General features: G+C 39.3%; 1 protein-coding gene across 2 annotated transcripts in view; it reads right to left on the reverse strand.

Moving 5' to 3' along the window:
- Itga2 (integrin subunit alpha 2) overlaps positions 1 to 18280 on the reverse strand; it is a 96267-nt gene that overhangs the window by 29070 nt on the left and 48917 nt on the right. For both annotated transcript variants that reach the window (XM_031360060.1, XM_031360059.1), the window contains exons 6-16: positions 17281 to 17395; positions 16963 to 17090; positions 14176 to 14324; positions 11815 to 11965; positions 11414 to 11579; positions 9577 to 9653; positions 7019 to 7157; positions 5280 to 5425; positions 4321 to 4464; positions 2266 to 2469; positions 1438 to 1574 (exon numbers count right to left, since the gene is read on the reverse strand). In XM_031360060.1, coding sequence (XP_031215920.1) covers positions 1438 to 1574; positions 2266 to 2469; positions 4321 to 4464; positions 5280 to 5425; positions 7019 to 7157; positions 9577 to 9653; positions 11414 to 11579; positions 11815 to 11965; positions 14176 to 14324; positions 16963 to 17090; positions 17281 to 17395 — 1556 coding nt within the window. The remainder of the gene's footprint in view (positions 1 to 1437; positions 1575 to 2265; positions 2470 to 4320; positions 4465 to 5279; positions 5426 to 7018; positions 7158 to 9576; positions 9654 to 11413; positions 11580 to 11814; positions 11966 to 14175; positions 14325 to 16962; positions 17091 to 17280; positions 17396 to 18280) is intronic.

The raw sequence follows: 18280 nt of genomic DNA on the forward strand, positions 1-18280 counted from the left end.
AAAACTAAAACAATCTCCTGTTCCCTCCCCCCTGCCCCTGCTCACCATCCTACCCTGTCCTGCTTCCTGGCCCTGGCATTCCCCTATACTGGGGCATAGAACCTTCACCGGGCCAAGGTCCTCTCCTCCCATTGATGACTGACTTGGCCATCTTCTGCTATACGCACGCTGCTGGAGTCATGAGTCCCCCCATGTGTACTCTTTGGCCATCTTGCCAAAAGCAATCTACAGATTCAATGCAATCCCTATCAAAATTCCAATTCAATTCTTCACAGACTTAGAAAGAGCAATTTGCAAATTCATCTGGAATATCAAAAAACCCAGGATAGCCAAAGCTATTCTCAACAATAAAAGAACCTCTGGTGGAATCACCATCCCAGACCTTAAGCTGTACTACAAAGCAATTGTGATAAAAACTGCATGGTATTGGTACAGTGACAGGAAGGTGGATCAATGGAATGGAATTGAAGACCCAGAAATGAACCCACAAGCCTATGGCCACTTGATCTTTGACAAAGGAGCTAAAACCATCCAGTGGAAAAAAGACAGCATTTTCAACAAATGGTGCTGGCTCAACTGGCAGTTAGCATGTAGAAGAATGCAATTGATCCATTCTTATCTCCTTTACAAAGCTCAAGTCCAAGTGGATCAAGGACCTCCACATTAAGCCAGATACACTGAAACTAATAGAAAAGAAAGTGGGGAAGAGCCTCGAGCACATAGGCACAGGGGAAAATTTCCTGAACGTCTGGCTTTTTAACATGGGCTCTGGGGACTGAACTTAAATCTTCATGCTTGCAGAGCAGGCTCTCAAAACAACTGAGCTATCTTTTCAAGGCCTTCATATATGTGGCTTTTAAAACCTCGAACCACATTACCTTTGAATCCTTTCTTGTTCCCTCATCTTTGACGCCTATGGAGGTCAGTGAAGTGGTCAGCTAAGCCAAAATAATGGTTCTTGTTCATGACTTAGGATTTTAATGTATGCCTCTTAAGCACATAGGAAGTTTTACTTTGTGTTTTGTGAATATGTTCTTATGAGGTTTCCTGACTGGAAGCTGAAACGAGGCTGTGTATAAGAAGATAACACTCAGAAATATTCAGGATATCATTTAGGGAGCTCTTTCTGCACACTGAGTCTTTTCACATAAGGAGAAGAAAAACTTGACTCTCATGACAAGGATCTATGTATTTGTATATGTGTGTGTGTTTCAAAGATACATACTTATCAATATCAATATCAATATATATATATATATATGTGAAAACCATGAATATCCCTTTCCTTATGTAAACCATAATAAATACATTTCCTATGGCCTTATATAAAACATTGGGCATGACACATATTACACAAAACATTGGGCATGACATATATTACACGATAAAGCAAGTCATTTTAATTAGAAAGTCTGAGTCTTGCACTGACTGACTCACCAGAGTTGAACCACTTGCCCCAAAGCACCAATGGATACATCAGTGATGGAATCCCCATTTAAATCTCCATAGCCATCCAGGGACCTTCCAAAGAACTGGAGATGGCTTCTAAAGGCTCCATCGGATCCAAGGATTTTCTGAAAGAGCAGAATTAATGTAGAGTTGTAATACACACAGCTGAATCACAGAATGACATCCTTTATCTTGCCCCTTACATTCCCTTTGGTCAGTTTTTCAGGTTGTCTGGTCCAAGAAAGTCCATCTTTTTCTTCTACCACAGTTTATTTGATCTCTGTCATTATTACTATTTTTTTTTACAATGATTCTTTCAACAAAGAAATAGCATGAATCTTTAGTTCGTAATCACAAAGCAGCACAAAATGGTGAGACAGCCACGGGCAGGGAATGAGCAGAGACAAGTTCAGGTCTTGATTCCTGTTCTAGCTATCTTTCCTCAGAGTGGACACAAAATTGTCTATTAGTAAGAAATCCTCCATCACGCTTCAGCCATCTGAAATCTTCATGCTTGAAATTTAACCTCAATAGAGTTTTATTTTCCTAGGTTTGATTCTTGACATTTGTTATTATCTATAGCACTGCAATTTATTTCTCTTTTCAAATGCCCTCTATTAGAATGTAAGGTCAACAAAAAAGAATTTTGTCTGTCTTATTCTGTATAGTATTCTCAGAGCTAGAATAGTGTTTGACACTAAATATTTTTTTTTGATGAAAAGAATGTGGATATAATGTAAGAGGCATGGATTACACAATGCTGTCTAGCTCTAGAATTTATGTACACAATACATGATCAAATTGTGCTTGGGTTACCTGGGAGTACTTGGTGCGAATGGTACCCTGGTGACCATTGTAAATGTACACAGCTCCAGAATTCTCATTCTCTACAGGTGAACCAACAATCACATCATTAAAGCCATCCATGTTGATGTCTGAAAGGGCTGCAATGGCTGAACCAAACTGAGCATTTCCAGTGCCTTCAGGCCCTTCAAGAAACTGGTGCTGATTCAAGATGCCCTGGCAAAGAGGAGAAGAACTGTTACAGCAAAACACTCAATGTGCATCATTAAAATTCAAAGCAGCTCTGTTCAGACAAGATTTCAAATGTGGATAGAGTTTTAATCTTAGTATTGATGACACTCCTTGTGTGAGTTATAAATAAAGATTTTATTAATTAAGGTCATAAGGTATCTGCTCCTAAACTAAGATTAAAGGAGGTAGTAATCCCTTTTATTGTATGAAAAAAAACCTACATAAAGTGTCCAACCCTATCCCCACTTTCTTTCAGTATGAGGATCATCATCTCTTTCCAAATCTTTGACTTAAAAGCTTTCTGGTGGGAGTCTACTAACATGGATGAAATTAGGGTAGATAAAAAACTCAACAAAACTTGACAATCTAGATCTTACTTAAAAATTGCTGCACAATGACATAATAATTATACTGGGGTAAGAGGTAAAAAAAGAAGTCACTAACATTCCATAACAGGAAACACTAAATGATCCTCTGCAAAGGAAAAGATATTTCCTTATAAAACACAGCTTTTCCTTCTGAGTTTGTGCTCAAGAATGAAAATATTTAATGGCTTTGCAAGAAAGCAAATGTGTCTCAACCAGGAAACTAGGTCAGTGTTGATTCTTTCTAGTTTATAGTAATTTTATAGAGATTATTTTTTTTTTACTGAATTAGATAAAGCATTAAGAGAGAATGTTACGGAGGCTGGAGACTTGGCTCCATGGTTAAAAGCACTTTTTGCTCTTGCCGTGGACCTGGGTTCATTTCTAGGCACCCACATGGTAGCTCCCAACCACTACTACCTCAAGCTCCAGGGAACCAACAACCTCTTCTGATCTCCTTGCTCACACCAAATACGCAGGTGATAAACACATATTCATGCACTCATACACATAAAAAAATCAAAACGAATTTTAAACAGCTATTTTCATCTCCAACAATTAATGATAGTTCAGAATATTTTGCAAACAAGAAACATAAAAGAAAGAAGAGATAAAAAAATACTTTCATGAAGGGACTATATCCTATCTTTGCATGTGCTTATACATTGTTCATGTAGAATTGCAATTATTTTAACAGCTTGTTTTAGACAGTCAGTTTTTACATTAGTATACATAGTAAGCACCAAGCATATAAAATATCCTAACAACTAAATAGAACATTCCCTACGTTAACTTCTCTTCCCCTTACACCTGTCTGGTTTTCCATGTCAACCACTGACTTTCACTTGCTTTTCTTCCTGTCCTCATTGAGTTCCAGATTCCTAAGGAAATGATTGTAGAGTTTTGTCTACATATTGGAAAAAACGTGCCTTGTCTTTATGAGTGAGGTCAGTTTTATGGCAAGGATCTGACATTCCATGAGTTGGACGTGCACTTAAATATGACACTAACAACTGGAATTTTCTGACAAACTAATGTAGAAAGCACTCTAGGTCATCTGGAGGTTGTGGGAGTTGCTGGGACAATTATTTTTACTGTGAAACACAGAGGTCAGAATGCCTAGTGACTACTATCATTTCACAGGACATGAGATGATATGCTTAGGAAACAACTAATATTTGTACATATGTGCATGCCACACATTGTGTTTATGATGGCTTTATTTGCATAGGAACATATATCCAAAGACCTCTCATGGAAAATGGGATTACTATATATTAAACTCCATGCCTTTTAATGCATTTTAAACAAATAATAATGATGGTGACTCATTGAATTTGATTAAATATATGCCATACTATTCATGAAAATTAGCTACTATTCCAGAATAATAAGGGTCTTTCAAATTTCAGATTAACTTATTTATTAGTACTAGACTCATGTAAACCATTTTCTTGATGTTTATTTTTACCTTTGTGATTGTGAACAGGTAGACTTTTCCCTCTTCTTTCTTGAGGTCATTCATGTATGTGGGAGCACCTACCAAGAGCACATCTGTAATTGTGTCTTTATCCACATCAACTGAACACAGCACACTGCCAAAATAGGATCCAATCTAGAATAGCAAAGCAAATTAATCTTAGGTGTTATATAGTCACATATGTATTCTAGTCCACAAAACTCTAGGTATTTCTGATGCCAGTGAGCCAGAGCTCACTAGAGGAACCCTTAATAGCTATGTGAGCTATGATTTAGAGAAAGACAAGAGGGATCGGGCCAGCTAAGGACAGAAAATAGTCATGTTACCATGGAAAACAAAACAAAACAAAATGTCGTAACAGACACTTTATCAGAGTGTAGAGAACAGGTGGAAGGCTCAAGGAGAGAAGTATTTGAAAAGCATCTTAAAGACAAAAGGAGTTTTCTAGGTGGAAAGAAAATTGGATTAGCAATGCCAGTGACATGGTCTAGCACAGGTGATGCTGCTGCATAGAAAAGATAAGAGAACTAGGTCGAGATGAAGTCAATTAGAAGGGCTGAGGCTCTGAATATGCCACCCCATCCACCAATGTTCAGTGAGTGTTGGCATAACATCTATTAAGGACCTAAAAATCAGTGAGTGATTTCTGTAAGTAACACTGTCATTGTTTTTCTCTCAAAATAGACACCCCATTCTTTATACTACTAAAAAGAAGTCAAAAGTATGGTCTGAATGTTAGTCTGTGGTCTCCTTACCCTTAGAAAATCAATGGCAATAGCGGGATCAGACTTAATCGCAGTGAACCTTCTGCCATTAGGGTTTAACACAGGCATAAGTGAATTGAAATGACATACTCAAACACAGAGAAGCCACTCAGTAAACACCAACTTCTACTTCACCTGCCCAGCTATCCATAACATTAATTTCACTTGTTTTGTAATGATATTTACCTGGTCCCCTCTGTGTGACTGAATCACAGTCACATTGCCATGCTTGTCAACACTGTACAGCACTATCTGGCCAGTATAATTTGCTCGAGGAGCACCGGCAACAAAGTGGACACCATTTTCCGTAGAAATCGCAGCCACAGAGTAACCTAGGGGAGAGGCAGTTCTAGATTGAACATCACTGTTTCAGTCAGAGAGAACTTTCCAAGGTAGCAGAGACGTGCAGAAGTCCTGATGTTAGGTGACTACTCATGCTCCTGAAATGAAATTTTCTGCCTTTTCACTTATAGTTCTGGGTAGCATAGACAGGACCTCAACTTGTAAAGCTGCCCCTTGGTCCTGGGTTATTCTCTTTAGCTACTTACTTACAAGCCTTGCTAATTAGTCATTTTAATGGCCAACTTGACATAATATATTATTACCTGGGAAGAGAGTATCATTGAGATATTGTCTATATTAGGTGTGCCCCTAGGCATGTCTGTGAGGAATTAGGTTGATTGCATTAATTGAGTAACTGGGATGGGAAGCCTCTCCCACTGAGGGTGGCATCATTCCTTAGGCAGGGTATCCTGAACTGAATAAGAGTAGAGGAAGTGTGCTAACAGCTAGCACACATCCATTAAATCATATCTCTCAGCTCCTGACTGTGTATATAATGTGAATAGCTGCTTCAACTTCCTGTTGCCTTGATTTCTCCACAGTGATGGATTATGACCTGGAATTGTGAGCCAAATAAATACTTTCTCCTTTGAGTTGCCTTTGTCTCTGTATCTTATTATAGCAACAGGAATCAAAACAAAGATATAATCCTTTAACAAACTTAATGAATGAACGAATGACATTAAATGGTGTTGCTATTTAATAGAAAGAATACAGGCCCTGGAGTTAGAGTTCTGGTTTTGAATTCTGTACTTGTCATTTGCTAGGTTGTTGAAGCTGATAAACATGATTAAGATCACTGGCTCTGAAATGATTTTGGAAGGATTTTTGTAGATAGAATACAAGTAATCCACAGTAGGTACTGAACATCAATGGGTCCTCATCATGTAAATACCAACAATAACAAACACCCTAAGAACTCCACAAGCTGGCAGAATAAACTCCATTGAGTGCAAACTTGTCTTTTCTCTGTGGGGAGTCTAGCCTCGGGGTAAAAATAAATGCGTTTATGGGAAAACAGTTTCCTAAATCTTTTATCTCCCACCAGGAATGTTTGAGATTAGTGGATTTCTTCATTTCTAGACTGGTGGTGGTGGTGGTGGTGGGGAATTCTGATATTTAATGTCTGAGTGTATTGTTTCTACAATTGTTGATTAAAGTTTTCTGCATCAAAAAAAAAAAAAAAAAAAAAAAAAGAACTCCAAAACAATAGATGACTACTGCTTATTGTATTACGTTTTAGGAACAACTTCTGTTTTGGAGATGCAACCATGTTCCAGGGATATCTACCTGAACAGACTTGTGTATTTTAGAAGCATTAGTGTAAAATAACATTAAATATCACATGAGCTTAAAGGCATCTACAAGAGATTTGTGTGTAAGGCTCAGCTTTCCTTACTTATTGGCTGAGGCCTGACTAGCCAAGAGCTAACAACTGAATCACAAACACATGAACGAGAGGAGAGGACAGTTCATCATCTGAGATGAACTGAGTTCAAAGAGAGAAAACAAAAACAAAATTAAAACCAAAAACCAACCAAACAAACCCCGAGTTTTTGGAGCCAACTATTGCTGTGCCTCACCTAAAAATGAACTGTGATTTCTATCCTGCAGAACCTGGTCAAAGGCTTGTTTAGGAAAGATCACGTGCTCGTTAGATGTCCCCTGGACAATAGCTCCACTCCAGTCAAAAGCCCCCACGGCGCCTAGCGTCAGAATATCCTGAAAGGATTGAAGAAATGAAGATTAAGACAAATCACCTTTAAGGCAAAGGAATTCAGGTGAGTCAAACATTGAAATAAACTAACAGAATCTAAGGAAATCTGCATAGTAAAGGAAGTTAAATGGTTATCTTGGAATTGTTATGATTTTCAAGCTTACCATGAGCTGTGGCATCTGTTCTCAACCTGTGGGTCATGACTCCTTTCAGGGTCAAATGACTCTTTCAGAGTCATTCTGCATATCAGAGATTTACATTATAATTTGTAACAGTAACAAAGTCACCATTATAAAGTAGCAACTGAAATAATTTTATGGTGGAGCCATCACCAAAACAGGAGGAATGATATTAAAGGGTCTCAGCATTAGGAAGGTTGAGTGACACTTGAGCTATGCTCTCTTGGAAGAACTTATAATTCATTACTCAGAAATCTTTGCAATAGGCCATGGCACAGGATAGATGCGTAGTCACCTTCAATTCAAAGGCAAGCTTTTGCAAGTGCTAAACCTTTCAGAGCTTATAGGCGAATCAGATGAGAGCTTCTCATCCAACATAGTTATAGGAAAGGCTCCTGATGAATATGAGAGACACTGAAGCAACAGAAAGTGCTGAACCCAGAAGAGCGAGGGAGTGCTGCCATTCCTAGCATGTCTTGGGAGACCTTCTTCTGACCTGCTGTATTTTCAACTCTCTTCCTCGTTTATTTGTGGTATGTGTTGCATGCTTGGATGTGCAGGTTTGCACACACAGAGGCCAGAAGAGGACATCAAGCACTCTGCTCCAACACTCTCTGTCTTGTTTCCTTGATGCAGGGGTCTCTCACTGATGCTGAAGCAAAGATGGCAGCCAGAAAACTCCAGTGATCTTCCTGTGGCTGCACTCCCCACAGTTGTAGGGTTACAGATGCATGGGCAACCATGCATCCCTTCCCACACTGTGGGTGCTGGAATATGAACTCTTGTAACAAGCTCTCTTAGCCCCTGAAGTATTGCTTTAGCCCTTACAGTTTTTTGTTCCTTTTTTCCCATCCCTTTCAAACATTCTGACATCTATATCCCTTTATCTCATGTGTTAAATCATAGCACAGCTACAAAACTCACCTGTAGCTGTGACAGTCTACATAGGGGATAGAAAGTTAGCCTAATTCAAGGGTGGATGGGGAGGACCAAGCTGTGCAAGATCTTCTGCATTGGCTCAAACTCAATTTAAATATTGGAGGCTGCAAGTCTGTAGGCACACAGGCTTGGTCAGAATGAAAGATGTTATTGTTAAGGTTTTTCCCTTTATATATAAGGAAACAAGGATATAATGTGGGATTAAAATAATAAAGAGGGAAAAATCCCATTCTGAGGAAAAAATATAAAAACTTTGAGAATAGCATAATTAATGTAAGCACAGACTTTAAGCTGATGATATAGGAGTGGCCTCCAGGGGATGGCAGTAACCTCACAGAATTATGCAACAATATTTCTGTAATATTGTATTTTTATCTTTTCCTATGGGAAAGGTTTCTAACCTTTGTCAACATCTCTAACGGTTGTTGAATCGATAAAATTAGCATCTTTTAGTCTAGACCAGTGGTTCTCAACCTCTGGGTTGAGACCCCTTTGGGGGTTGAATGACTGACTCCTTCACAGGGGTCCCATATCACATAGCCTGAAGATAAGGTATTTACATTACAATTCATAATAGTAGCAAAATCACAGTTATAAAGTAGCAACAAAAATAGCTGATGACCAGGGGGTCACCACAACACAAGGAACTGTTAGAGAATCATAGCATCAGGAAGGGTGAGAACCCCTGCTCCACAGAGGCCGAGCACGTCTTGATCTTTAGCTCTGTGTATTGCCTCCTCTGATTTCAAATTAATATCTAAATATTTCACAGAATCTGGTCTCCTTTGGTCTTGCATTCCTCCAAGCTCTGGGGGAAGTGTTAGAGTCCAGACCTAGAGGTTGTACCTGAGAACAGTGGATGGATTGATCCCATGAGCTAGGAGAACTAGGGACCACAGACACCCCTCAGATTTCATGAGTACCTCATTTTCAACAACTTTCTGTCTCTGCAGTGAACAGTACGCTATGAAAATGTAGTCTGCGACTCTGTCAAGGATAAAAAGGTCTTGTTTCTCTGACAGATGTTTCAGGTAGTTAATTGATTGCCATGAAATTTTTATACAGATGGTGCCTGGAATTAGTGTTTTGCCATAGGGAATTCAATCAAAGTCTTTATTATAAATGATATTTTTTTGTTGCACAGGAAAAGAAAATTTTAGTTGTTTTCTTTTTAAATGTAGTGACTGTGCCCAGGGATCTGAATCATTGCTCAGGGAATGCTTTTCCTTCTTTATGTCTAAGCTGTTGTGTCTGTGTGCGTTCTGGAAAGTGACAGTATTGGCTTCAACTTATCTGATGCACACACATTTTGAGGCGAGTAATCTGCACTGAATCCGACTTGTGCCATTTCCATCTGGAAGTTGTCTCCTCCTTGAACAGTGCCTATAAAATACCGTTTTCAAAAATGATATTGTCAGCAATCAAAATTTCAAATATGGACCCTTGCGTACACGCACATGGACACGTTGTGCACATTCACACACAAACATTCTTCTATCAATGGAAAACTATAGCCCGGAGGATTCTAGGAAGAGGAAACCACAAAACAAGTCACCAAGTAGTGTTCAAAGTTGGCTTTGATCCCCACTCAACATTAATTAATTTAATGAAGCATTTATGCTGTTCCTGATATCAAATTAGCCTCAGCAAAAGGAGAGGATTAGTTAACGTAGAAATTGAGATTACAACGTTTTTAAAATAATTTATCATTACTAGCCAAGAAACAATTTGGATTTTGCCTTTAAATATTGATGCTGCTAATGCACAAATACTTCAGATGCATTGGAAGAGCATGCAATTACTTCGCACCGTAGACTGGACAGAGGGGGACCAGTGTTAGCCATTGGAAGCCAGGACTCAAGGTTAAAGAGGCTAGAAAGTTGCTCTAACTGTACTTAAGTATCTGTTACTGTCTAACACCACAGAATTTTATTGGTAGGGATGTTGTTTTCAGCATGGTCAGAATAGTTTTCATAATGTTCATAAGGAGCAAGCCAAATTCCTGCATAGACACTACAATTCACTAACAAATTGTACTACTGTGAAATATATACTTCTTTAAAAGATAGAATTCACACAGGCTGTATACAGACAATTTGGGGGAGAAATAGCATTATGCTCCTTGAAAGTCTTCAACAACAGGAACTGTCCCAAATAATTTCCAAGAATCTTTAAGTCGCACTGCATCCATTCTTCCTCATGGGCTTGAAGCAAATTCTCTAGTGCAGATGCCGTAGTAGCTTCCAGTTTTTGCAGGAGACTTTACCCTTCGTGATGATTTGAATAACTCAGAAACACTACACTTGAGCAGTCACATTTGCAGCAGGTTAGAAACTTCTACAGCATCACCAGAAGCTGGAAGCTGGACTATACCGGCAGATACCTACGCAAGCCAGTTGAATCTAGCTTCTAAGGCACTGCCTGATATGTAGGTGAACAACTAAACACCAGCCTTATTGCTGAGAGTTACTTGGGTTAAGCACCTGGAACCAGGATTTGATCTCATGTTACTTTTTTTCTTTCTTTCTTTCTCTCTCTCTCTTTTAACCAACTGTGGAGAGTGATCCAGTTCTCCAGGCCTTAGTGTCTACTCGAATGACAGTTCCGCCCTGAGGATGTTCCAAGGCTATGGAATCGCATCAGGAGAGCTGCAATGAGGAAAACCTCCCCTCCAGTTGAGCTGCTGGATATCATCAGTGTGTTTTCACCATGTTTAATAAGGTAGTTATTATGAACAAATTCGAGAATTTCTGTCGTTATGTAATTTATGAAGAAAAAAACAATGATTATGGTAGCTGGTGCTAAATCGTTCTCTCAAAAGCTGTAAAAAAATTATCATTGTATCAAACTTGTACAACCTTTTCTACACCTCAGAGATTTCTGAAAAATTAAACAGCACTGACATCTCATATTTTGGGCAAAACACAAAAGTGATTGGATTCATATTTTTCTCCTGCTTGCTAATCACTTACATTTTCTCTTATTAGCTATGTATTCATGTGCTTTGGCTATCTTTCTTGGTGACATACCTGAGCTGGTTTTTCTGCATGGTCTATGAATTCACATCCATATGGCAAATATATTCTACAAAAATTACAAGTTCTCCAAAAACTGGCATTTGAAAGAAAATTCTGCCTTCTTACCTTCAATGCTGAATATGTGCTCCCCTAGGGTGCCAGCTTTCTCCAGAAGAGCTGCTTCATCAGCCACATTGAAAAAATATCTCTCTGTTGGAGTACTAGCAATTGCTTTAATTTCTTTGATTAAATTTTTAGTATCAAGAGCATTTCTGTTTAAATACCCAAGAACCTTGAGAAAAGAGAGAGCAGGGGACAAAGATCATTCTTATTCTGTGTAAATTTCCCTATCTGTTCATTTCATCATAAACTTTATTACACACATCTCCACAGCCATTTATTTAGTTGGCATGACTGAAAATCAGCAAGAAGCAGAGAGACAGTACAAACTGCAGACCTGGAATGTGTCAGCATATAGGGATGTGTACCTGACAACCTCCAGATAAATTCAAACAGAAGGCACTTACTGCGATGCCAAACCTCAGTATCTCATCATCATTGCACTCCTGGATCACAGTTTTCAGCTTCGACCCATCATGGGATTCACCATCAGTCACAACTACCATGACTTTTGTAGCACCTGGGCGCCCACCAGACTTCGGTAAATAAGCACTGTCTCTGTGATAGATACAATTACTCATCGTTAACAGAAGCTAACATGTAGACCCTTGCTCTGAAATAAAAATGTGAAATTAGCATCTTTAAGCACATCAAACATGAGCAATGTTTTATTTTTTTTTTGTCAATTTTCTTCTGTGTCAATGCCAGTGGTCTATCTGTAGCTTCCTCAGAGAAATATAAAATATAATTCATGCTTAACAGTAATTTCAGTAGTTTCATGATGTGTGTGTGTGTGTGTGTGTGCGTATGTGTGTATGTGTCTGTGTCTTTATTGTGTATACATGCGTGTGTGTGTGTGTGTGTGTGTGTGTGTGTGTGTGTGTGTGTGCCTGTCTGTGTTTGTGTGTCTGTATATTCTGGGTTGTGCTGATTAGAATTTGGGTGAGTCCTAATTCTTGTACATTTGGAAATTACAGTGGTAAAGGAAAAATCCCAGGTTTTAAAAAGGTAATAAAAGCCAGACAAGCCACACCTAAACAAATAGTGACCATGCCCTATTTTGGAATACTTGCCAGGACCCCGAGGTTGTTTTCCCTTGGAGATCGGCCCCAGCCACATTAACTGTCAAATACAAGTCCTCCAAGGTTATCTTGACAACATTCTTTTCCTCAATCTGGGTTACTGGGCTGGAAATGTCTCTCCACTTAATGACAGGTGACTCATGTTTACGGCCTTCAGTTTATGACATGGTCCAGCCCCCAAAGAGATAGAGACAGGAAGCATAAAGCCACTCACATCTTCTCTTATGGACAGTTTCTTTGAAGACATGTAAAGAAAATCTTACCAGTTGATGAAAGCTTCTACTTCAGTACACAGAGGAAATGAAGGGACAGATAAAACAGGGAATGGTGAGACAGACATGGCAAATGTGATGATGGCCAGATATGTATCTAAGAGGGAGTGGGAAGAGGAAAGATAACAATGAGGGTTTTGTTCACCTGATGACTGGGTGAATAGACACCAGCATCATAAGCAGTGTGGGAAAAGAATGGGGCTGGTTCAGGACATACTGAATGTGTTAAGTGAGATGGTGCCGATGACTTTGAGGAGAAAGTTAAGAGATGATATAATGCAATGGGCAGCCCATACAGGGCTGGCACTCACAGCAAGAGTAGGGGCATTATTCCTAACAGAGAGGACAGTGGAGGAAAGGAGAGAGGGCTTTGTTCAGTGAAAAAAAAAAAAAAAAACCAAGAGATAGAACCAGTGAAGAGGCTGGAGCTGTTGACAAAATATTGGTGGGGATATCAGAAATTTGTGGTGTTCAATGAAGATTGAGTTCAAAGCAGTGTGTATATCTGTCCTTATCAAATGTTCAGAGAGAATAGGGCTTGAGGGAGAAGTGCTAGGAAAGCTGATGGAGATACCATGTTCACCTAGCGGCAGAGCTACAGGTTCAAGGAAGAAGAGACAAGAAGATGTAGACAACTTGTTTTAATGGTGTTCTAAGGAAAAAAAAAAAACCAGGAGATGGGAGCAGGTGTAAGGGCAGGGACATTTGTTCTCATATTTTAAAAAATAAAAACGACACGTGAGCATTTAGTAAAGTGTCTTGTAAAGCTTACGGAACTGAAAAAGAGAAACTGAGGTAAGAAAGGGTGGAAGCCATGCAGCTGTAAAAGTCACACTCCCTGTGGGGTGCAGCAGACATGATAAGCTCAGCGTTCAGATTCTTATGCATATTAGCCCATGAGCTTCATTAATATGTACAAAATACTGTATTAGCTTAATTTGTTTGACGTTAATATGAGCAGTGGTAGATTGTTTCATTTATATTAATTTAATCTAAGGTATTTGCAAAATTGTGCAATTCATGAAAAAAATAATTCCATATGTCTGGCAGTCCCATGACTAGTGTGTAACCACATGGTGTGGGCTCTGTCAAGGTGAGCATGTCAGAGAGCTCAGGCTTGTCTCCACCCCCTTGTCACTCTCGTTTTACCTTTTCTATTATCTTTTTTTTTTTTAAAAAGATTATATATATACTCTATAGATGTTTACAGACACACCAGGAGAGGGCATCGGTTCCCATTACAGGTGTTTGTGAGCCACCATGTGGTTGCTGGGATTTGAACTCAGGACCTCTGGAAGAGCAGTCAGTGCTCTTAACTGCTGAGCCATCTCTCCAGCCCCCTTTTCCATTTTCTTTTCTTGCTTTTTGTCCTTCCACATTGTCAAAATTTTTACCTGATAGCAACAAAACTTGCCTTGCAAATTTGATAGCTCTGAAGGTGTTTGTGAGGTCCCCACCATTTTGTTGTGTCTTAGATGTGGCTTGAACCATATCCTCTTTGTTTTTGAAAGTGTTCAAGTTAAATATAACTCTTGCGTCATTGGCATACTGAATTAACGCCACCTTGAAAAGAAGTTTATTACTATTATTAATTTATAAGCATCTCATATTTAACCAATACAAGAATTCAAGGTAAGTTTAGATGTGGTCCAATAGCTTAAAGGAACGCATTTCAATTCTTTGCTTGACAATTATTCTGCTTTCTGTGGAATGATCTTTGTTAAAGGCCATGAGTGTGTAACAGGAGCATGACTGCCAAGCAAGACAACCTGTTACAGTTTACACTTTTGGTTCAAAAGTAACTATGGATTCTTAAAGCACTTCCTTAGTGTATTTAATGCAAATGAATATTAGGCTCAGGTTTCTAACACAAATATTAAAATAGATACAAATAAATAAGCTTCCTAATTATCAATGGGTAGTACCTTGAAACAGCTATAAGTAATCGGAGATAGAGGGTAACATATCATTGGCTGAGAGTGGTTTTGTAACAGAGTCAGAGTTGAACTGAAGAGAACCTCATGCACCTGTAAGCAATGTACTCTGTTCGATTAATGACTGCTGGAGTTCCCCTGTTGTGGGTGCGAGCATTGTTGGAGCAAGGGTGTTGGATGTACATATGGGGTAAGAAACTCCTGACCTTTAGTGGATACACCATCAGAAAGAAACTTTCTTGGGAGAGCTAACAGAAAGATAAACTTCTGAGCAAGGTGTCTGGGGGAGGAGCACAGTCAAATCCTTTCGATTAAGAAACTTACATATTTCTATCAATCAGCCTGTTCCTAAGCATTGAAAGTATCCTCCCAGCCCAGGGGATGGTGTAACCAGGGAATAGGGAGGAGGGGTAAGAGGATCCCTGGGAGACACAAGAGTCTCTGTGGTAAGGATATCAGGGAGGGGAAGGACAGCCCTTGATTGCTGAGTCCAGTGTGGAGCATTGCCTGGGAGGCGGTATGACAGCCACGGGGAAGACATGAGAATCATGGTGATCACCTTATACATCTTTCTTTAAGAGAAGATGTGCAACCAATTCAAAACTGACTGATGATGGCAGCCACATGCGATCCCCATGATGCAGCCAAAGCCTGAGTGTCAGGAGAGGAGGGTTCAGAGGTAAGGTGTTTATTATGGGCTGTACGGGAGAGACCACTTAGCTTCTTCTAGACAAGGAGACAATAGAGTGTGGTAGGAAGGGGAATCTGAGAAAAGTCATGAAACCTGGAGACTGTTAAACCCAGATGTGGCAGGTGTGATACCTGATCCACAGACAGAGAAGAAATAGACAAGCGTGAGAGCGTTCTTCTTAAGGAGATTTAAAAGTGTTGTTCTCCAGAAGCCAGTGTGATGTATAGTCTTCATAACTAAACGTTTCTAGTAAAACTAGTGGAATTTCCAGGGTCTCCGGAAGCAGTCTGCTCACTCCCCTGGCTTACAAAAGCAATGCCATTTTTTTTTTTATATAATATCTTAAAGGGAACCAGAAAAGTGAATTTTCACTAAAGATAGCTTCAAAGAATAGGAAAAAAAACTATTGCAATAGTTGTTACTAGGTGTGAGGTGTTAGCCTATCAGATGCATGCTGGGAAACCAGTGAACTGCTCTCTAGGGATGCTGCTGCTCCAGCCAGAAGGACCTATGTGTAGTAGATCCAATCAGAAATTGGAGAAAAGAGAAGAGGATGATGATGGTGGTGATGATGCTGATGGTGAAGAAATAACAACTCAAAATGTCTAGGAATTGCCCCCCCCCTTTCTCTCTCCCTCCTTCCCCTACGCTCTCCTTCCTTCTAGGATTTTGCTCTGTTGTCCAGGCCAGTTTCAGAATCCTGGGCTCCAGAAACCGTCCTGCCTTTAATCTAGTGAGTAGCTGTCACTTTTTAAAGTGTATGCTACTTAGTCTTGGGGAATTATGAAACTTTTATGCCTGAGTTTTAGGTACCTACATTAAGAAGATATAATAGCATCCAATTAGAGACTCTGAAGACATAGGAAATAGTTTCAGATTATTGAAAATGCTTGCTTCTGTTACAATACAAAGCAAGTTAGTCTAGATTATAAACAAATGACTGTAAACTGTTAGAATTGTTTACTGGATTATTGCTAGATTTCACACAATTCACATAATTCTTTTGCCAGAAAGGTGTAAACAAGAAGAATTATCTATTGGCCAAAATGGGTACAAATAAAGAATATGTGTCCAATTTAAAAATTTATTAATTTTACTTTTTTATATATGTGTACGTGTATGTGAGTGTATATGCACCACGTATGCACAGGTGTCTGCAGAGGACAAAGAACCTTGGATCTCCTGGAACTGGAACTGTAGGCTGGAGAGTAAACCTGAGTTCTCTGTAAGAGCAGGATGTGTTCTTAACCACTGAGCCAACTCTCTATTCCCTTAAAATGTATTATTAATAACCTCGTGGGTTAAAAATCAGCTTTTGAAAGAAACTTGAATGTTATACACTTTTTTAATGCCTCTGTCAAAAATAAAACTATAACAACATTGAGCAAACTCATATAGGTAGAATACTGATCTTAGAAATATATATTTCAATTAATTTTCCAGGTTACCATTAAATTCATTGAATACAAATATTTTGACAGATGAAAATTTAAAACTTCATACCTAACATTATTTACTCCAAAAGCAAGCTGTGAGCTCATTTATTTATTTGTTTGTTTGTTTTTGATGTCCTTACCTGTGTCTTTTTAGGTCCTATATCCAGGCCTTGCACAAACTTTACCAAAAAATTCTTTACTGCTTCCCAGGGATAAATACTGTTTGATTCATCACATACAACTACAACATCTACAAGGGAAGGGCAAGCTGCACAGGAAGAGAGGAAAAAACACATTTTTCCAAAGATCAGTCAAAGGTCACAATCACATAAACTTCAGACTCACAGAGAGGTTGGGTGGGATTTCCCCTTTGACTGTAATCCCTCCCCCTTTGACTGTAATCCCTCCCCCTTTGACTGTAAGGCACTGCTTAGACCTCTTTGACATTCATGACTTACCCTGAACTGCAGGTGAAAAGCTGGTCAAGGACTGAAAGTCTGGACTAACTTCAGAACAAATCCCAGTTGCATAATATTGATTTCCACACTGATGTGCCCAGAGAGGACCACAGGTCTTCAAAGAAAGGAGAAAATAATACACACACACAGGAAATGTAAATTTCTATCTCTACTTTTATGTAATTAAGAGACTATTCTTTCCCAAGATTTACCAAAATATACAAATGTGTGTGTGTGTGTGTGTGTGTGTGTGCATTTGACCTGCATACATTTTTTTGTGTACTACTTTTGTGCCCAGTGCCCTTGGAGGCCTGAAGACAAGGTTGAGTGCTAGGAATTGGACCCAGGTGCTCTGGAAGAGCAGCCAGTGATCTTCATTAATGAGACATCTCTCTAGCACCTGATTTGCCAACTGTTAAAACTAGTGAATCAAAAATGCATTTGAAAGACTGGAGAGATGGCTCAGTGATTAAGAGCGCTGGCTGTCTTTCCGGCTTCAATTCCCATTTCCCACATTGTGGCTCACAACTTTCTATTAAGTCCAGTCTTAGGACATCTGACATCTTCTTTTGGGTTCCATGGGCACTGGCATGCTCCTGGTGTGCAGACATACACATTCATGTGGTTGAAATTAAAAAAAGAAAAGAAAAAAGAAAAGCTCTCAAAAATCTTCTTAAAATGCTTTTGAAGGACCATCCTCTGGGAAGGTGGAGAGGACAGGAGAGGGCAACAGATGTGCTCCCATGTGATGGGACCATTGAGGGTAACTGTTGATGGACAGAGACCATGGGGTCCCTCACCAAACTACTTCTAGAAAAGCCTCCCAAGGAAAGTGAATGTAGAGTTGGCCTTTTGCCTCTTAGATATGTGGGTCTCGAATGCCTCATTTATAAAATGAAGGTGATCATTCCTTTTTTTGCTTGTAAGCTTGTTATGATTATCGGTGTTCAAAGATCAATAGCCATAAAATACTCAGAACTCAGGAGAAGAGCAAACACTG

The sequence above is a fragment of the Mastomys coucha genome, unplaced genomic scaffold (genome assembly GCF_008632895.1).
Source record: "Mastomys coucha isolate ucsf_1 unplaced genomic scaffold, UCSF_Mcou_1 pScaffold8, whole genome shotgun sequence".
Taxonomy (NCBI): Eukaryota; Metazoa; Chordata; class Mammalia; order Rodentia; family Muridae; genus Mastomys; species Mastomys coucha.